Source organism: Hyperolius riggenbachi, chromosome 4, assembly GCF_040937935.1.
Source record: "Hyperolius riggenbachi isolate aHypRig1 chromosome 4, aHypRig1.pri, whole genome shotgun sequence".
Classification (NCBI taxonomy): domain Eukaryota; kingdom Metazoa; phylum Chordata; class Amphibia; order Anura; family Hyperoliidae; genus Hyperolius; species Hyperolius riggenbachi.
The window spans coordinates 349858799-349880911 of NC_090649.1; the positions used below are offsets into that span (position 1 = coordinate 349858799).

Here is a 22113-nt window from a genome sequence, read left to right on the forward strand (position 1 = left end):
AACCTCATTAGCAGATATCACTAACAACAACAAACTAATGTCCCTCTCTGCCTTAACTCTCAAATTCCCAGGATCTGAACATACACGATTTCAATACTTCCAAATCACCCACTGGTTCCACTCCTATCCCGCTCCAGAAATTGCTATACCACGCACAATAACTTCCCTACTTGATAATCCTACCCAATATAAAGGGGGTATTTCTGCTTGGTACCTAATTCTAACACAAAAACAGCACTTGTCTCTGACTAAATATGCTACGTGTTAGTCCTCTGAACTGGGTATTCCCATTACAATAGACCTCTTCCTTAAAGCTCACAACTCTTTAACCTGCTGAGCGGTCTAGACGAGCTCAGCTCGTCCAACACCGCCAGAGGCTGCCGCTCAGGCCCTGCTGGGCCGATTTTCGTCAAATAAAGTGCAGCACACGCAGCCGGCACTTTGCCAGCCGCGTGTGCTGCCTGATCGCCGCCGCTCTGCGGCGATCCGCCGTGAGCGGCGGCGAAAGAGGGTCCCCCCAGCCACCTGAGCCCAGCGTAGCCGGAACAAAAAGTTCCGGCCAGCGCTAAGGGCTGGATCGGAGGCGGCTGACGTCAGGACGTCGGCTGACGTCGATGACGTCACTCCGCTCGTCGCTATGGCGACGATGTAAGCAAAACAAGGAAGGCCGCTCATTGCGGCCTTCCTTGTTTATTCTGGGCGCCGGAGGCGATTGGAAGATCGCCTCCGGAGCGCCCTCTAGTGGTCTTTCATGCAGCCAACTTTCAGTTGGCTGCATGAAATTAAAAAAAACCCTCCCGCAGCCACCCTGGCGATTTAATCAGAACGCCAGGGTGGTTAAAAAAAAAAAAAAAACCTGTCCAAATGCTCAACTCATGCAGAAACTTCCAAGAAAATATTTTTACATTACTACTCCCCACTTATGAGCAAATTTAGGCATCATCTGCCACTTATTTTGGGAATGCCCCAAAATACAACCCCTATGGTCTTCAATTTTCTCCCAGATATCTTCTTTAACCAGAAGCAAAATAAACATGTTCCCTGACCTAGCGTTATTTTTAATAGGTCTAGAAACAATCCCCTACAGTCATAGGAAAAAAAGGTACTCAAATTATTTGTGCCACCCAAGCTATCTTAACTGAATGGTCTACTGACTCTATACTGAACTAGCCAAAATTGTCCAAACTACTGAATGTAATTTGAAGATAAAAGTCCTATTATCTCACCATTCCAATGCTCCATCTCTTCCCCCTAGCCCCCACATAGACTGAAGAACTAAACTATCAAAACTTCCCACTTGATCACCCTTGGTTAAACCTTTCGCTTCACATAATTCTTGTAAAATAACTCTTTTGGTATAATTAGTTTCCCACGAAGACATTTTGGTTCATTTGGTTCCTTCCCCCATCCTCTTACAGCCCATTCCCTAGCCCTCTCACACTGCTGAGGCAAATTGAGTTTACCAACGTACTCTACCATATGAGGTAGCAGGTAGCTTCGACTTTGGTAACCTCTTCACTTAACTCCTTTACTGTTCCAGTTCTGTTGTACCATATTGTTCCATTTTGCTTATTATATAGCCTACGTAAATCTTTTTCTACAAATCATTTAAGAAGGTACGGTATATCAATACCCTACATTACTTAATAGTATACTCTAACGAGGCGCCAGCAGTATAAAAACAGTAATTAAAACTTTTAAAAAGTGCTGGGGAGGCAGTGGTGGACATTTCCTCCGAAAGCAGACTAGACTACTTGTCTGACATAAACAAACACTTTATTATTATCCCCAATAGATGTAACGTGTTTCGCAAGACCAAGCCCGCTGCATCAGGCAATATAACAGGGGATAAACTGTAGACAAAGGCAAAAATACAGTACTGCAGTGAGCTACATGATGTAAATAATAATAATAATAATAATAATAATAATAAATTATATATATATATATATATATATATATATATATATATATACACATATACATATACACACATACACATACATATATACATACACACACACATATACATACACATACATATATACATACACACACACATACATACACACACACATACATACACACACACACATATACATACACACACACACATATACATACACACACACACATATACATACACACACACACACACATATATACCAGGTGTTGCAAAAGTATTTGACCCCCTTGAAGTTTTCCACATTTTGTCATATCACTGCCACAAACTTGAATCAATTTTATTGGAATTCCACATGAAAGTTCAACACAAAGTGGTGTACACATGAGAAGTGGAATGAAAATCATACAGAATCCCAAACATTTTTTACAAATAAATAACTGCACAGTGGTGTGTGCATAATTATGCGGCCCCCTTTGATCTGAGTGCAGTCAGTTGCCTATAGACATTGCCTGATGAGTGCTAATGACTAAATAGAGTGCACCTGTGTGTAATCTAATGTCAGTACAAATACAGCTGCTCTGTGAGGGCCTCAGAGGTTGTCTAAGAGAATATTGGGAGCAACAACACCGTGAAGTCCAAAGAACACACAAGACAGGTCAGGGATCAAGTTATTGAGAAATTTAAAGCAGGCTTAGGCTACAAAAAGATTTCCAAAGCCTTGAACATCCCACAGAGCACTGTTCAAGCGATCATTCAGAAATGAAAGGAGTATGGCACAACTGTAAACCTACCAAGACAAGGTCATCCACCTAAACTCACAGGCCGAACAAGGAGCGTGCGGATCAGAAATGCAGTCAAGAGGCCCATGGTGACTCTGGATGAGCTGCAGAGATCTACAGCTCAGGTGGGGGACTCTGTCCATAGGACAACTATTAGTCATGCACTGTACAAAGTTGGCCTTTATGGAAGAGTGGCAAGAAGAAAGGCATTGTTAACAGAAAGCATAAGAAGTCCCGTTTGCAGTTTGCCACAAGCCATGTGGGGGACACAGCAACCATGTGGAAGAAGGTGCTCTGGTCAGATGAGACCAAAATGGAACTTTTTGGCCAAAATGCAAAACGCTATGTGTGGCGGAAAACTAACACTGCACATCACTCTGAACACACCATCCCCACTGTCAAATATGATGGTGGCAGCATCATGCTCGGGGGGTGCATCTCTTCAGCAGGGACAGGAAAGCTGGTCAGAGTTGATGGCAAGATGGATGGAGCCAAATACAGGGAAAACTTGGAAGATAACCTCTTGGAGACTGCAAAAGACTTGAGACTGGGGTGGAGGTTCACCTTCCAGCAGGACAATGACCCTAAACAGAAAGCCAGGGCAACAATGGAATGGTTTAAAACAAAACAAATCTATGTGTTAGAATGGCCCAGTCAAAGTCCAGATCTAAATCCAATCGAGAATCTGTGGCAAGATCTGAAAACTGCTGTTCACAAATGCTGTCCATCTAATCTGACTGAGCTGGAGCTGTTTTGCAAAGAAGAATGGGCAAGGATTTCAGTCTCTAGATGTGCAAAGCTGGTAGAGACATACCCTAAAAGACTGGCAGCTGTAATTGCAGCAAAAGGTGGTTCTACAAAGTATTGACTCAGGGGGCCGAATAATTATGCACACCCCACTTTGCAGTTATTTATTTGTAAAAAATGTTTGGAATGATGTATGATTTTCGATCCACTTCTCACATGTGCACCACTTTGTATTGGTCTTTTACGTGGAATTCCAATAAAATTGATTCATGTTTGTTGCAGTAATGTGACAAAATGTGGAAAACTTCAAGGGGGCCAAATACTTTTGCAGCCCACTGTATCCTCCTCCTTAAAGGGAAATCTCAGTTTGAAGGATTTGGGAATATACAATCTTTTTTCCGGATTACTCAATTGATCCGTAATCATTTTAATGATTGCGGGGTGTACAGGAAAAGATCTACCCTCTATGGCCCGCAGTCCCTGATAGATCCCTGGCAGAAGAAGCTGGAGACTCTTCAGGAATTTCCTCAGCCTCATAAACTGCTCTTAAAAGTTCTGACGTTTCCCCTGCGCTAAACAAATATTTTGCAGTTTCGGCCCTGGAAACAGAGTCAGAATCATGTTTATCCTCAGTTTCCTCAATAGAACCGTCTGCAGAAGACGTAATAGCATATACCTGGACCTCAGTCTGACCAGCAGGTGAGGTACCAGCCTGCAGAGTATCTTGGCATGGCAGAAGCTGACATTACACTGCGAAAAGCTTGAAACGTTGAGGAGAATTCCTTCCTCAGACTCCATAGTTTAGCATAACCTCAGAAGGGTCAGTTTTATCTTTCCCACTACACTTTTGACAGGTAGATTTAGTGGAGGAGGCTGAAAGCTTAGCATCACATTTTGAGCATCTCTTAGATTTCTCTCTATGTTTCAGCCCAGTAGTCTAAAAGAAAGCACAAACACAAAGCAATGTTTGAAACACCAGCTCAATACAGCAGCCTGTACACACACAAAAAAACATCTGAGGCTCCATGCCTGTCCAGTGCCCATAAGCATAACCTCAGCACTGACAAGCAGCAATGCCTCCCTACAAGTGCACTATCGTGCCAACACAACTGCTTGATCGCATCCCATACCTGGCCTGGATCAGTAGTAGTCTTGCAGCCATCAGTGGAGGAACCCGTAGCCTGCTCCATGTCCTCCCTGTAGTCCGAGTGGCTGGACTGAAATGGCGCGGAGGACGCCGCCGCGGCCACGCTTAAACAGCGCTGTACCCTCTGAACCGGAAGAAACCGCACACTTCCGGTTCCCGCCAATGGGATCGCGCGCATCCTCTGCCACCGCCCCCTCCTGCGTCAGCTGGCAGCAGACTCCCGGCCAGCGTCTTCCCCATAAGGAATCCGCAAGCGAACGCGGAAGCAAGGAGGGCACCGTCCGCCGCTTCCCGCCCGACACTAGCTCGCATGCAGGCATCCAGGGAGTGGAGGGGAGAGGATCCACTGAGCAACATATGCCTAGATAACTTCATGCAAAAGAAGCTGCACCGGATGTTTCCTGGGTGGGAAACACAGCAATACTGAAGGGTGCTGTGTTCAGGGGTAATTTACGTAAAGTTTGTACTGGGCGTGTTTCCTAGGGGGAGGAACTAGCCATCCCTCATGTTTGAGCCATCCTGGAGGAATAAGGAGAGAATGCTGTGTCTTGCACACAAAAAAAAAATGACCTTGCTTTCTCAAATATGGCCTGGAGATGCTCTCTCAGTGCAACAGAGTCTAGCAAGGACGGAGCTCTGTAATGGCTGCCGCTTTACATACAGGAGGGTCCCCTCCTATGATTGATTGCTAGGGCCTACACTGGAGGACTCGGATTGGCCCAGGGTCCTATAACTGATTTCCGATCACGATCACAAGCTGGATTTCCATTTCAATGGTGGATTTCTCTGATTGAACCCCGTGACCGATGACCGATGTCCGATCACGGATTCGCATCACGATGTTGGATAGTGAAAAAATGCTTGTGAATCACAGCTATTCCATGATCACGAGGTCGTGATGAGCATCACTACTTACCATATGGGAGGCTCATAAGCCTATCCATAAGAGGATAGTTCATCAGACTGGGAGCACAAAAAAAAAAAAAGAAAGAAAAAAATCATAAACTAAACCAATCAATGCAGGAAATAAAACCCCCTGAGATCTCTCATAAAAGCCATTCTAACCTAAAGACATTGGGCAAACTCACTTCCCTAAGAAATAAAGTTCAGGAGTTGCTCCACTTTGCTTCCAAAGCCAAATTCTCAGATCTGAAAAGATCTTCTATGAGTGAAACAACAAGGTGGGCTCATTCCTGGCAAGGAAGATTAAAAAGCAAACCGTCCAAAAACAAATACATTTTATTATAGATAAAAAAGGAAATAGACGTGCAATTTCTGCAGAAATGTTAGAGACATTAAGGCTATTTTATTATGACCTATATAACATTGAAAATCATGAGCAGAGGGAACAAAACCTTGAGGCAAAGAATCAAAAAGATAAGGTTCTGTTTCTAGACACTAGGAGACACAATCAGGGACTCCCTAGATACACCTACCACTCAGGAAGAATTTTTCCATACAGTAAAAGCAATCAAAGTAGGGAAAAGGCCTGGTCCAGATGGATTAACAGCCATGTATTACAAAAAAAATGCCAATTTATTAGCTGAGCCATTTGTCTATGCTTTCAATTCAGTCACCAATAAGACAACCCCATCTCCCTAATTACTGGAAGCACATGTTACAAAAAGGTCAATAAAGAGGAGTGGCTACACAACACAGACCTGACCAGCACTTGCAACTATTGAAGGTCAATTAGATTTATGGAACATGAGACTTGACTCACATGGTGGTGGTGTGGTGGTGGTGGTGGTGGGCAATTAGAGGGAAGGCCCCCTTTGGGTGGTGGTGGGTGGACTGTGGGGATCAAACAATGCTGGCTGCTGTTCATGGGGGGGGGGGGGGACACACATACCAGTCACACTGAAAGGTGGTAACATACTGGCCACACTCAAAGGGAGCTTGGGACAGAGGTGCTTAACTTGAATCCTTGTCCAAACCTGCACCTCTACAATTCGGAGTGCCACAAGGGTCAATCCATTCCCAATCTGGAGACAGAGCCTTCTGTCATGCTACCCCTACCCTTTGGAACTCCCTGCCACACCCAGTAAAGACATCACCATCCCTGGAGCTATTCAAATCCAGACTGAAATGCCACCTGTTTAGCCTGGCACTAGACTTATAAAATTCTTCCTCTGTACCACAATGGTCTGAGCCATGCTTATGCGCTTTGAATCCTACGGGAGTAAAGCGCATTACTAATGTTATTTGTTGTTGTTGTTGCAGATCGCTTGATACTCCTCCCTGTATTGCCTGATGAAGCAGGATTGAGCCTGCGAAAAACGTTGCAAAATTTTTTGGGGAGTTTCTAATAAATGTGTTTGACTGTCTGAATCGCAGTCGTTGTCGTGTCTGCTTGAGGGAGGTAAGACCACCACTTCCTCCATCATTTTTGTCATTTGAGTTAATTTTTAAGCTCATTTAAACTAATTTTATACTTTTGGCGCCTCTGTTCATTGTACACAATTTCGAGTCCACCCTTGATGGAGGGTTGCTACCCTTTTTTCCTGTCTACTGAGAGTGACTTCTTAATCCTGAGTGGGGTGAGGATAAACTCCCCACCTGCCTTTACAGTGGTTGCCTGCTGGTTACCCTGACTGGTGAGTATCTAGCAATACAAATTTATTGCCACTTTATCCAGTACGTATTACACTATTGGGGCTCAGATCAGAGGGATAATGGGTACATGTGGGAGGCCTGGAGGAGTGACAAGATCTGCATATCTATAGAGTTCAGACTTATGTAAGGGGGCGATAGTCTTCCATCGTTTTACATAGGTCCCGGGGGTGCCAAATGTAATCAAATCTATCAATAGTATTATTCAATCTAGCCATCATCTGAGCCAGCCCTTTCACATCTAAAACTTTTTTTATCAGCATATCTCTTGTCGGTAGAAACTTGGGAGTGCCTTAAGGCTGTAATAGATTGCTTTGCGGCATGAAGAATGATAGCTGTAATCGTATTTGCTTTATGTAAATGTCGTGGAAGTGGGTATCCAAGGAGTAGGGTGAGTGGTTTGCATTCCACCTGTGTTTTTCCAGATATCACTCAGTAACTGGAAAACAAACTTCCAAAAGGGTATCATTCATATATAATCACAGAATATGTGTAATAAAGTGCTTCAGGCACTCTGGCATCTCCAACAACAAGTGGATGCACTAAGGTTCCACTTAAGATTATCTGGGGCTCTATAACACATAAAAAGGGCCTTATAATGTTGTTTTTTTATATAGGCAATACATATAAGCAGCAAGGAGGATGTCTTCCACATAGGCATTGTGATATCTTTAGAAAGGTATTGTGACCATTTAGCCATGTATCTATGAGTGATGGGTTGATCTGGAGGGGGTGTGTTAAGGATTTGATATATCAAGGATGTAAGTTGTGGTTGAGTATGTCCTTTTGCACATAGTATTATGAAGGGTGTAGGCTTATCAAAGGGTGTTAGGTCTTGAACCGAGTGGGCATAATGTTGTATCTGTTGGCAATTATAAACTAGAGAAGGGATAGTTGGAATTTGACTTTAGCCTGCTCCACTGATAGAAGCTTTCTGGTCAAAGGATCTATAAGATGCCGAAGTTAATAATTTAATAATAATTCCTTTTTTTGTATAGCGCCTGTCTCCTGTCGGACTCAAAGCGCTTGCGAGGCAGCCACAAGAGCGCACTCAGTAGGCAGTAGCAGTGTTAGGGAGTCTTGCCCAATGAACTCCTTACTGAATAGGTGCTGGCTTACTGAGTAGGAAGAGCCAGGATTTGAACCCAGGACTCCTACATCAGAGGCAGAGCCCTTAACCATTTCACTATCCAGCCACTGAATGACATCCTGCTTGGTCCATGTTTTCACATAGAAGGATGAGGTACTGGAAGTAGAGTCTGGTTTAACAATGTAGAGACATTAGACAATCAATGTAGAGACATTAGAAACGAGAGGAAATTGAAGATTGCAGTAGGACCAAATACTCTTAGTAAATCGAATAGTTACCTGGTTAGTTTGGTTGAAAAAAGACTTTTGTCCATCCAGTCCAACCAGAAAAATAAATAAAATAACAACATAAAATAAGTAAATAAAACCCCATCCTGAACCTGCACATATCCCAGTTGATTCCGGGGAAAGCAAAAAAATTACAAGGCCTGGGCCAATTAGCCTTTATTACAGAGAGTAAGCCCTGCAAAGCTCCTGGGCTTACAGGTCTTTACTTCCTAGAAGAGGCAGAGCTTTAGGGTGTAGCTCTGCCTCCTCCGCAATCAATCTCTGCTAATCGCCGCCTCTCCCCACCCCTCTCAGTCTTCTTTCACTAAGAGGAGTGGGGAGGAGGCGGAGATTGATTACAGAGAGGCAGAGCTACAGATCAAAGCTCTGCCTCTCCAGGGCAGCATGATCTGCGACCTGCAAAGTCGTAGAACTTTGCAGGTCGCTTTCTCTATAATAAATCAGCCATCTGCCACGGGGATGCGGCGATTCTACTAGGACAATCATGCTGAAGAGGATTATATAAGAAAAGTAGGTAAAAAATGAGACTCTTTAAAAGGGAAAAATTTCTTCTCAGATGGCAGTCAGATAAATCCCTGGATCAACTCTTCTGGGCATTACCTACTAATTATAGCCGTGGATGCCCTTCAATGCAAGAAAAGCATCCAAGCCCTCTTTAAATGCAGATATAGAGTTTGCCATAACTACTTCCTGAGGTAAGATGTTCCAGATTTTAACCACTCTCACTGTGAAACATCCCTTTCTACATAGATGGAAGAAACTTTTTTCCTCCACACGCAAATCATGGCCCCCTGTGCATCGTACAACCCTAAAGACAAAAACATAATCTGCCAAGCTTTTGTATTGCCCTCTGATGGGGTGCATTGTCAGAATTCTAGTGGTTTTATTTCTGCAGGAAAAGCTGTCATGTGTGTATGTATATATAAATATTAATAATCAATATAGTCCTTCTAAAGAAATATTGTTAAAACCTATAATATAATTTAATACTTTGAATTACGTGTAACCTGGGTTTTGCCAGTGATAGAGGCAGTGAAACTCATAATTGGATTATTCTAGTTACAAAAAGCCAGAACATTCTTGTTTAGGTTAGTGCGTGGCTTTGACATTTAAAAGATACTTTGTACAATAAACAAAGAAGGTGTTTTCCAAATTAGTTAAAAAGAAAATAATGCCATGTTTTGACTATGATTGTCCTTTGGAATGTTAATAATAAGTTCCAAGGTTTTTGTATTGTCCCGTATTTAGGACAAATGATGCCACCTGGCGGTTTTATAGTCTTATAATTAATGTTATTAATATTGCTTGTTATTTGTTATGAAATGCTGACCTCTGCCGGTTGAAATTAGATATTTATTCATCAGAAAGACAAATATATAGAAAATGATTTCAATTTATTAAGATATAATAAGCAATTATTTCTTATAAGATTAATTGTTTTAAGAAGAATTATATAATAAGCTTTATATTTAAATGAGTATATTAGAAGCCCTATATGCTTCAATAAGTCTTAAATTGCTGAAGGCTCTCACAGGTCTGGTTACAGTGTCAACCTGACCTAGGAAAGTATTGGGACATTCCAACCTAATTAGCAGCGAACACTTTATCAGAAATGCGTCATGAATGACATTGTTTAGTCTCAATGTCTGGGGCAGCAAGCAGATAAGATGGCTGGTGACGTCCATTTTTAATTAACTGCGGCAAATATGACCTTTTAATCAAATGTCAAATGACTTAATTCCCACAAGATAAGGTAATTAAGAATTTATAAACAATAATATTGTGATTTAGGTATTCAAAACATAGATAGCGTTTGACGCACGGAAGCTTTAGCCAATCAGAACCTGGGATTCAGAGAAATTCCAGATTAGGCAGCCATATTGCATCCAACCACTATAAAATTAGAAGCTCAAAGCTCATAGTTTGCAGAAGCCCAACAATCTCCTGAGAAGACACATGAGGCAGAAGCTACCTTCCCACAAGTGGTTCTAGAAGCTGAAGAGATGACAGAGAAGGGGTAATATGCTTAATATTCTGTTGATTTACTTTATTAATTTTTCAGCATTAAAGAGAATCTGTATTGTTAAAATTGCACAAAAGTAAACATACCAGTGCGTTAGGGGACATCTCCTATTACCCTCTGTCACAATTTCGCCGCATTAAAAGTGGTTAAAAACAGTTTTAAAAAGTTTGTTTATAAACAAACAAAATGGCCACCAAAACAGGAAGTAGGTTGATGTACAGTATGTCCACACATAGAAAATACATCCAAACACAAGCAGGCTGTATACAGCCTTCCTTTTGAATCTCAAGAGATCATTGTGTTTCTTTCCCCCTGCAGGTTTTCATGCACTTAAGTTTCAGGCTGCTTGTTTTTCTCCTGCAAAGAGCTCTGCCCTTGTCTGTAATTCTTCACTATGTGTAAGCCCAGCCAGCTCAGAGGACGATTTATCCAGCTTGTAAAAGATAAGAGAGAAGAGAGAAGCTGCTCTAATCTAAATAACACACAGGCAGTGTGCATAGAGGGGCCTGGAAGGGGGAGTTCATAGCAGAACCACAACACTGAAGAACTTGGCAGCCTTCCAGACACAGGCCGACAAGTCTGACAAGAGAGAGATAAGTTGATTTATTACAGAGATGGTGATAGGAGAACGTGCTGCAGTAAGCCAGAACGCATTAGAATAGCTTTTGGAACGTGTAGGATGATAAAAAACAGGATGCAATTTTTGTTACGGAGTCTCTTTAAGTTTTGTTAAGATGTTAGCAAGAAGTTTTTAGAAGCTATTTTTTATGCTATTTCTTTAAGAAGATTACTAGAAGTTTTACACAACTATTATATACACAGCTATTGATACAGATGAGACTACTTTTGATCTTATTCTACATAACACAACTGTTCTATTCTTTTTTGAATGTGCTTAGAAGATTGATGATCGCTTGGCTATAAAGCCTTGATAAGATTTAATACTGTTAGAAGGAAACACTACTTGGAACGGGTTCATATTTTGTATATATGTTGTATGATAAGTAAATACAATTTTTTATATAAAATCATATACTGAGTGCTATGATTCATTTCAAGGTATACCGTCAATCTATAATTACTGTTATAGAGGGCTCAGACCCCACTATGCCGGATTTATATGATAACGCTTTAACCAGCCTGGCGGTATGGACGAGCTCAGCTCGTCCATCACCGCCGGAGGCTGCCGCTCAGGCCCTGCTGGGCCGATTTTCTTCAAATAAAGAGCAGCACACGCAGCCGGCACTTTGCCAGCCGCGTGTGCTGCCTGATCGCCGCCGCTCTGCGGCGATCCGCCGCGAGCAGCGGCGAAAGAGGGTCCCCCCAGCCGCCTGAGCCCAGCGTAGCCGGAACAAAAAGTTCCGGCCAGCGCTAAGGGCTGGATCGGAGGCGGCTGACGTCAGGACGTCGGCTGACGTCAGGACGTCGGCTGACGTCCATGACGTCACTCCGCTCGTCGCTATGGCGACGATCTAAGCAAAACAAGGAAGGCCGCTCATTGCGTCCTTCCTTGTTTGTTCTGGGCGCCGGAGGCGATCGGAAGAACGCCTCCGGAGCACCCTCTAGTGGGCTTTCATGCAGCCAACTTTCAGTTGGCTGCATGAAATAGTTTTTTTTTTATAAAAAAAAAACCCTCCCGCAGCCTCCCTGGCGATCTTATCAGAACGCCAGGGTGGTTAAAGGCTGGTCCTTTACTGAGTTAGCTCGTGAAAAAGGCAAGAACAGCTCCGGTTTTTGACAGTTGGCGCCCAACGTGGGGCACTGTCAAAAACCGGAGCGGTTCTTGCCTTTTTCATGATTATGACTTATACGATTATATAAGAAAAGGAGGTAAAAAATGAGACTTCAGAGTCTCTTTAAAAGGGAAAATTTCTTCTCAGTTGGCAGTCAGATAAATCCCTGGATCAACTCTTCTGGGTATTACCTACTAATTATAGCCGTGGATGCCCTTCAATGCAAGGAAAGCATCCAAGCCCTCTTTAAATGCAGATATAGAGTTTGCCATAACTACTTCCTGAGGTAAGATGTTCCAGATTTTAACCACTCTCACTGTGAAAGATCCCTTTCTAAATAGATGTAAGAAACTTTTTTCCTCCACACGCAAATCATGGCCCCCTGTGCGTCGTACAACCCTAAAGACAAAAACATCTGCCAAGCTTTTGTATTGCCCTCTGATGGGGTGCATGTCATATCGGCGCCGCTCAGTTCAGCGGGGGGGAGAGCCGAATGACGGCTCTCCCTGCTGCCACTAAACTCCGAGGCAGTGTTAAATACTATTCCCCCTCCGAGTTGCTCCACAACGAGCAGCCGTCAGAGCCCCGAATTACCGATACGCGGGGTGCGCATCATAGCATTGCTGTGATGACGGTGCCCAGTTTCAGCGCTCGGCTCTCAGAGCTGCACGCCGAAATCAGCTGATTCGCCCTCTGATGTACTTATACATGTTAACCATTTCAGCCCGCGGGTATTTTTCACCTTATGCATCTGAGCAATGTTAACCTCCCATTCATTCGCCAACAACTTTAACACTAATTATCGCAATTAATTGATCTATATCTTGTTTTTTCCACAACCAATTAGGCTTTCTTTGGGTTGTACATTTTGCTAAGAATTATTTCTAAATGCATTTTCATAGGAATATTAAGAAAAAAAATTAAAAAATTCATTAATTCTCAGTTTTCGGCCATTATAGCTTTAAAATAATACATGCTACCATAATTAAAACCTATGTATTTTATTTGCCTCAGTTATTACACCATTTAAATTATGTCCCTATCACAATGTATGGTACCAATATTTTATTTGATAATAAAGGTGCATTTTTTCATTTTTGTGTCCATCAATATTTACAAGCTTAGAATTTAAAAAATGTTCGTAATACACCCTCTTCACATGCATATCAAAAAAGGTCCCTTAGGTAGCCATTTATATTTTGTTTTGTTTTTTTTTCATTAAAATTTTTATTTGGGTAATTGGTGTTGGAGGTAAACCGTTAATTTTAAATTGAATAATGTGCGTTTATTATTTCATAAAAAAAAAAAAATGAATGCAGATGTAGTTTTACTATTTAGCCACAAGATGGCCACATTAAAAAAAATTATTAGTCCTGGAAGAGAACACTCGCTTCCAGGAAGGACGACGGAAAACTTTTTTTTTTTTATCAGAAAGATGGCGGCTTCTCATAAGAAGCCGCCGGTCTTTCTACCGTGGACTATGTTCCCAATGATTGATCTCCGGGCTAACGGTGCAACACCAGCATGCGCAGCTGCACAACAGCAGCCGCCGTGACAGTCACGTCCAGGCGGCATAAATGGTTAATCAGGTCACCTCTCAGTCGCCTTTTTACCACGCTAAATAAGCCCAGTTTGTCCAACCTTTCTTGGTAAATGATATTTTCCATTCCTCTGATTAATTTAGTGGCCTGTCTTTCTACCCATTCCAGAAGGTCATTGTCCTTTTTATAGTTTGTTGCCTAAAACTGTATAAATCACGTGTGAGGCCACATCTGGAGTATGGAATACAAAGGGAGTAGTATACTAGCATCTCGGAACATTATTTCCCTTTTTATGCATGCCAGAATTTTATTTGCTTTAGCTACCGCTGCCTGGCATCGTATAAGATTACCTAACTTGTAATCAACCAGTATTCCTAAGTCCTTCTCCAAATCTGATGTTCCCAGCTGTATGCCATTTATTTTATATGCTGATCTACCATTGGTGCGTCAAAGGCGCATGACTTTATATTTATCAACATTAAACTTAATCTGCCACGTGCCTGCCCATATGGCCATGTTGTCAAGGTCCTGTTGTAATATGTTACTATCAGTCTAATGCTGGGAATAGACTGTGCGTTTCTGCGGCTCGATTATGCCGCTCCTGTTTGTCCCCGCGGCCGCCTGGATCGATTCCCACTCATCCCCGCGGGCGCTTCTCTTATCTTCTGCTCTTTTTCCTTATCTTTTTCCATTGTCCCGCCCGCGGTATCAAGCGCGGAATCGATCCAGCGGGTGATCGGACACGTCAGAATTTATCAATCAAGCCATCTAATGGCACGTTCGTTCCGCAGAAACGCACAGTCTATTCCCAGCATAAGACCTGGAACCCAATACGAACACTTTTCTGAGCGCTTTGTGATTTGAAAAGCTAATGTAACGCGATGGGTGTGATCCCACTTGAGCAATGTGATTTTATAAAAGTCCCCCATAGCACTGCATTTGCAAGAGCTTTTTCAAATCACTAGAGCTTAGAAAAGCACTGCTAGTGGGTTTTAGTGTTGATGGTAAACCCTTAGTGTTGATAATTCTGCAAAATCATCTGCAAAGATGGCTACATTACTCTGTATTCCGAAAAGAATAGGACAACAGTGTAGTGGATGGATTGTTTCAGAGTGACCATAGTAGGGAGTTTCAGGGGAGACCATTTGTTCAGCAGAATGTCTTATCTCAGAGAAAAGTGAGGGGAAATTAGCAGCACATCCGAGACTCATTTAGCTGTAATTTTGACAACTAGGTATTTCAAGGAGGTGGTACACCACTTATACGGGAAGGAGGACTGAAGTAATGGGAACTTATTTGGAAGGGACATGAATGGTTCTTGGATGTGTTTATTTGATAACCTGATAGGTTTTGGAGTTCATTTAAAAGCTCATGCTAATTAGGAAATGTGGTAAGAAGATCAGTGAGGAGGATATAGTCTGTTAACAGCTAGAGCTTATATTGTCTGTTTCCCAGCTGGATCCCTGTTATGCCTGGTGACTCAGTTATTGCTGAAGCTTATGTTAATTTTACTTGTATTACTTGCACCGCAAGTAAATAAAACATTTTCTCATTTAAATCAACAAACAAGTAGATAAATAAGAAGTTAAAGAAAATGGGCACTCACCATTATCACTGTAATCATCAACTAATATAATTTCTTTCACAAGGTGAGAAGGACTCTTTTTTAATACACTGAAAAATAAATTAAAAATAACACGTGAAAATCTTTTATTTCATTCAAAATCTTACTTTCTCAACTTTCAGAACACTGAACATGCAATATTGGTCCTCTACATTAAAATTTTACAGAAAATGTAACTCTTTCCCGGTTTATTTTTGGTTGATTTCTATTTCCCAGAGTTATATCAGCCACAGAGGGCAGAAGAGGCAAGGAGAGAGTGTAATCGTCACAAATGATCGTTTCAGCTGACAAAAGTCTAGCACCATGTCTAAACCGCTGGCAACAAAAGTGAGGACAACTGTAAATGAAGAATGTTAATACTGTGCCCAATTTGACATTGTCCCTCCCCAGGGTCATGTTACTCATTAGTGTTACAAGGTCTCAGTTGTGAATGGGGACCAGGTGTGTTAAAATAAACCCAAGCTGTGAGTTATATAGTTTCCATATATAGTTATATAAGTTGCCATATTTATTTCCTTTTAAGCAATAATAGTTGTCCGGCTCCCCTGATGATCCTCTGCCTCTAATGCTTTCAGCCATAGACCCAGGTCAGGGGTTTCTGACAATATTGTCAGAACTGACATTAGCTGCATGCTTGTTTGGTGTACTATGCTATGTTTGGTTTGGTGTACTTAAAGAGACTCTGTAACAAAATGTTCACCCTTATTTCTTCTATCCTATAAGTTCCTATACCTGTTCTAATGTGCTCTGTCTAACTGCAGTCTTTCCTAATTGCACAGTGGCTGTATTATCAATGTTATATGATCTAATCTTCTCTCCTCTGTCGGCTCTGTTGGGCTGAGGCAGTCAGGCTGTAATGTGCTGTGCTGCTTGTGATTGGATAGAAGCTATACACACCCTCTCCAGGCCCCCTGCACACTCTGTATGACTCACACACTGAGCCTATCACTTGCTATGTCTTGTTTGTAAACACTGGATAAAAATGGCAATTACAAGCCAGGATTGCAGCAGGGAGAGGCAGAAAAAGCACAGAGGGGCCCAGGAGAACATCATTTTATTGTAAGAATTTTAGAGTACAGATTCTCTTTAAGAAACTCCTGCAGCCAAATATATCAGCAGGGCTGTCAGGCAACTGGCACTGTTTAAAAGTAAACAAATATGGCAGCCTACATATCACTAACTTTAAATTTGGTATTACTGCTCTTATACTCTCCGATGGTTACTAAAATTCAACATGGCACCTAATGGCAGGTAACTATGTGAGGATCTTAAAAAGAATGTTCTTCATAAAGATGGCCTAGGCTATAAGAAGATTGCCTACACCCTGAAACATAGCTGCAGCACTGTGGCCAAAATCATACAGCAGTTCAACAGGGCAGGATCTACTCAGAACAGGCCTCACCATGGTCAAGAAAATAAGCTGAGGGCGTGTGCTAAGTGTCATATACAGAGGTTGTCTTTTTCAAATAGATGCATCATATTTTTCAGCATATAAGACACACTATTTTTTTCCCAAAACTAAGAGGAACAAGTTGGAGCGTGTTATATTCCGAAGATATGGAATAAAGTGTGGCAGGTCTCACCTGACCCTGCTGCCGCAATCATCTCTCCCTCCCGACTTCTAGCTCCAGTCATCCGCCGTCCTTCAGGATCCCAGCCGCCATGCTCCTCTTTGCCATAGTCTTTCTCTGTGGATTGCAGCCGCACCTCCTTCCTCTATCCACGTGCCACAGCTGTCCTCCCTGGTTACAGCATCTTGGAACTTTCCTATACTGTATGACCAGTTCCTTATACTGTTTGACCTGATGGCGCACGTGCTGCACCACACGTAATGCGAGACCCTGGTAGACGTGCTGGGTTCATGCATGACGAGCGGCCTTTTCTTAAGATGATGCACAAGAAGGCCCACAAACAGTCTGATAAAGACAAACAGACTAAGGACATGGATTACTGGAACCCTGTGCTATGGTCTGATGAGACCAAGATTAACTTAATTAATTGAAATGGTGTCAAGGTTGTGTGGTGGGAACCAGGTAAAGAGTACAAAGACAGATGCGTCCTTCCTAGGAGTATCATGGTTTGGGGCTGCATAAGTGCTGCTGACACTGGGTTGCTACAGTTCATTGAGAGGACCATAAATGTCATTGCCCCCTCAAGGTGCTGGACTGACCAAGCAAGTCTCTTGACCTAACCTATATTGAGCATCTGTGGGGCATCCTCAATTTTGACAACTTTGGGTGCAATTCTTCACTGAAGAGTGTACACACTTTTGTTACCAATGGTTTAGATCTCAAAGTTTTGATGGGACAGCAAAATTACACTGTTATACAAGCTCTACACTGACTACACTTTACATTGCATCAAAGTGTCAGATCTTCAGTTTTGTGCCATGAAAAGATATCATAAAATAGTTGCAAAAATGCTGTGATGTGACAATCGAACATTACCCCGATTCCCCATGCAGCAGTCAGCTCCACTTTGGCTGTGTCTCACTGAGGGAGATGTCCAGGAAAGAGCATGAAATAATGTTAACATTGATCCCTCTCCAGCATCAAAGCTTACAAACCGCTCCATGCAAACAAGCAGGGTCATGAACACCACGATGTGAGCAGGAAGCAACAGCCCTCAAGCTCTTTGGAGGTCTTTTACCCCAAGCAGACCCAGTCATCCTGTTGAGTAGATACAAAGAACTTTAACCATTCTGAGAAACACTAAACCACTTCGAGATCTGGGTAAATTTACAATTCACTTTTTCTCATGAGTTTTCTCCTAGGAGATAATTTTACATCTTGTGTTTAAACTAATTTTTCAGCACTATGCAATTGAAAATCTAACACAAATTAGGCAAAAAGTACTATCAAAATTAGTTTTACTTTTTTCCTGTTTGTTGTTGGTTGAAAGGGTATTTTTGGCAGGTAGGTTGGCCCTGGACGGATATCAGTTGATTTAATGGGCTTTGTTCCAGAATGAGAAGCAAAGGACAACTCTGTAAGGATTTTGAACCTAGTCCACTGTCAAGGCCAAAAAATATAAAATTAGGTTATAGTTAAATGCTTTTAACAATTTGACAAAGTGGACTGGGAGTATATGGAGATGGCCCTAAAAAATGGGGGATGGGACCTGATTTCCTTGCTAAAATAATGGCATTGTTTGCTAATCCAACCACTAGAATAAGGATTAATGGGAGTCTTTTAGCCCCAGTGAGGATTGGAAATGGAACCAGACAAAGCTGTCCCCTTTACCCTTTAATTTTTGTTTTGACTTTAGAACCTCTATTACAGAAAATAGAGCAAATATAGATAGAACAGGATTAATACTGAGTAATGGTCAGGAAGAAAAAATAGCTGTGCTTGCAGACGATATGATGCTTATTGTAGCAAATCCTAAACAAACTATCCCATATATTCTTTTAAAACTGGACACGTTTGGTTCCATTTCCAATCATAAAGTAAATATAGATAAATCTGAATTATTGAATATTAGTCCCACTGCCAGAAGTAGAGAATGTTAGACAAAGGGTCCCTTTTGTCATAAAGGACAGAAGTCTGAAGTACTTGGGGATTCACATATCCTCTGCAGAAAGGGACAGGTTTACACTTAATTTTCCCCCTTTGTTGGCTCGGATCCAAAAAGATCTATTGGATTGGTCATTCCCTCATATAACATGGATGGGGAAGATAAATGTTGTTAAAATGAATATATTACCAAGGTTGTTATAGGTTATGCAAACTATTCCGATAAAAAATACCCCTTTCTTTCTTTAAACAAATATAATCAATTTTTCATAAATATATCTGGCAAGGAAAATAAGCAAGACTGGGAAGGAAAATTATATAAAGAATGAAAGAGAGGAGGCCTAGCGCTCCCTGAAGTGAAGTCGTATTCTTATGCTATCCATTCGCAGAGAATTTTGGATTGGAGCCAAATGGGGGATAATAAGAAATGGGTGGGAATTGAGGGAATACTCTGTGGACTCTCCTTGAAAGATATACTCTGGGCGCCCAGGAAGTGGGGCTGTCGACTACAGGGGTTTCTATTTACTCAAATAATAGGCTTAAAATCTGGAAAAGAGTGGAAAAATGTTTGGTTTGGCCGATAGTACTTCACCATTTCTCTCGCTCAGTCAAATGCCATATTTTTCTCCTGGTTTAGAAGGGGGGAATTTTGGTACTTGGGTGGTAGATTCTGAATTACGTTTGAATCAGGTGGTCCGGGGTGACTCACTTGTCTCCTTAGATATTCTCCATCATGAAAGGTGAGAATACCCCATGGATTTGTAGAGGTGGAGACAGCTGGCTCATGTCGTAACTTCTTTAGTTAAACCAATAAGAATGATGAATCAAAGTCCTAAATTTGAAATTTTAAGCAATAGTAAAACTAAAATTGAACATGGTATTTCTGTATTATACAGATTGTTAATAAATTTCACGTACCCAAGAGGTTCCTAAATATATGGCGGAATGGGAGAGAGAAATGGGGGTGCCTGCCTCAGATATTAAAGACTGCGACCTTGGGCCTAGCCCATACATCCTCTTTTGGATCCCCCATCCAAGAAACTAACTTTAAATTGCTGACTCGATGGTATGTATCCTAAAACTCCTGAAGACTGTTGGAGGGGTTATGGTGGTATTGGAACACATTTTCATATATGGTGGTCCTGCCCATAAATCATGTTTTTTTGGAACTATTTTTGAGGTGATGGAATTAATTTTGGTAGAAAATATTTTGAGGGGCCCCTGGTGCATCTTGTTACATGGTATTAAATTAACCAAAGGTAAAGAGTTACAAAAAGTCTATTTTGCCTCAATTACTGAATGCAGCCAAAAGTTTAATACCTAGATACTGGAAGTCTCAAACACTCCCTACGGTGAGGGAGTGGTGTGAAGTAATAGATTATTTATATTTGATGATTCCACTTTCAGAGGATAAATAAGCTAGATAAATATTACTCTAAATGGAAAAGTTGGTTGGAGTTCCAGGAAACAGAAAGATATGCGGAATGTCTTTTTAGCGGTCCGAACAACAGGAGTAATTAATCTTTTTTCGAATCTCCCTTGATGACATATGAAGTCAACTCTCCCTGGTATGCAAATAAAAATGATCAATAGTTTGCAGAAGGCACTGTAAGATATGGGTACACCACCTCAGGGAAAATAGGGAAGATAAGAGATAATAGTTGATTTTTATGTGTGACTAAAATGATAAAATATTTTAAAAATGGGTCTCATTGTTAAAGGGGAACTGAAGAGAGAGGTATAAGGAGGCTGTCATGTTTATTTCCTTTTAAGCAATACCAGTTGCCTGGCAGCCCTGTTGATCCTCTGCCTCTAATACTATTAGCCATAGCCCCTGAACAAGCATGCAGCAGATCAGGTGATTGAGACTTTAAAGTCAGATCTGACAAGACTAGCTGCATGCTTGTTTCTGGTGTTATTCAGATACTACTGCAGAGAAATAGACCAGCAGGGCTGCCAGGCAACTGGTATTGATTAAAAGGAAATAAATATGGCAGCCTCCGTATACCTCTTACTTCAGTTCCCATTTAAATAGAAAATAGGCTGATCAGATAGCTGAATTTATTGTACAAACTGGCCATATTAAGCCACTGTATTTAGAAAATTGAGTTTATGAATAATTTGCATTGTGGTTTTTGTAATTTTGCAGACTAAAATAAAAAAAAAATGAACCTCTCCTTGAATGACTCATATGCTCTTTGAAAAGGACTTAAGGTCAACACAAACTATAAGCCACTACCCCCCCCCCCCCACCTTCTTCCTTTCCCAAGCACACAACACCTAGAACTGCGTAATATGTTGGCGCTTTATAAATACAATAAATAAATAAATAAAAAATAAGTAAACTGAACTTGCAGAAAATCTCATTGACTTCTACTGCAGATTTGAGAACCAGGCGGCACCTGCAGGACTCCCACAGTCACCTGCAGCCTCCGTTGCCTTAGATGCCCTGAGTCCTAACTCCCTCTAGCAGTGAACAAGGCCGATGTTCTGCATCACATGGCAAGGATAAATGCTGGGAAAGCGTCTGGCCCTGATAAAGTGTCACCAGCCTGCCTGAAAACCCACGCACGGCAGCTCGCTCCTATTCTCTCTTCCATCTTCACCAAGTCCCTTCAGGGAAGCAAAGTGCCTGCTTGCTTCAAGAGGCCCACCATCATCCCTGTCCCCAAAAAGCAGAGTGTGCCCGACCTCAAAAACTTCAGGGCAGTGGCTCTTATGCCCATCATCATTAAAAGGGGAAATGAAGTGAGAGTGATATGGTGGCTGCCATATTTACCTCCTTTTAAACAATACCAGTTGCCCAGCTGTCCTGTGGTCTATTTAGCTGCAGTAGTGTCTGAATAACACCAGAAACAAGCATGCAGCTAATCTTGTCAGATCTGACAATAACGTCAGAAACACCTGATCTGATGCATGCTTGTTCAGGGACTACGGCTAAACGTATTAGAGACAGAGGATCAGCAGGATAGCCAGGCAACTAGTATTGCTTAAAAGTAAATAAATATGGCAGCCTCCACATCTCTCTCACTTCAGTTGCCCTTTAAAGCTTTTGAAAGTATGGTCCTCCCCTTCCTTAAACTCTCCACAGAAGCCCTGCTTGGCCTG

General features: G+C 41.8%; 1 protein-coding gene across 1 annotated transcript in view; it reads right to left on the reverse strand.

Moving 5' to 3' along the window:
- GALNT2 (polypeptide N-acetylgalactosaminyltransferase 2) overlaps positions 1 to 22113 on the reverse strand; it is a 1163038-nt gene that overhangs the window by 942842 nt on the left and 198083 nt on the right. Inside the window, exon 5 of the mRNA XM_068231909.1 lies at positions 15473 to 15540. Within this exon, the coding sequence (XP_068088010.1) occupies positions 15473 to 15540 (68 nt within the window). The remainder of the gene's footprint in view (positions 1 to 15472; positions 15541 to 22113) is intronic.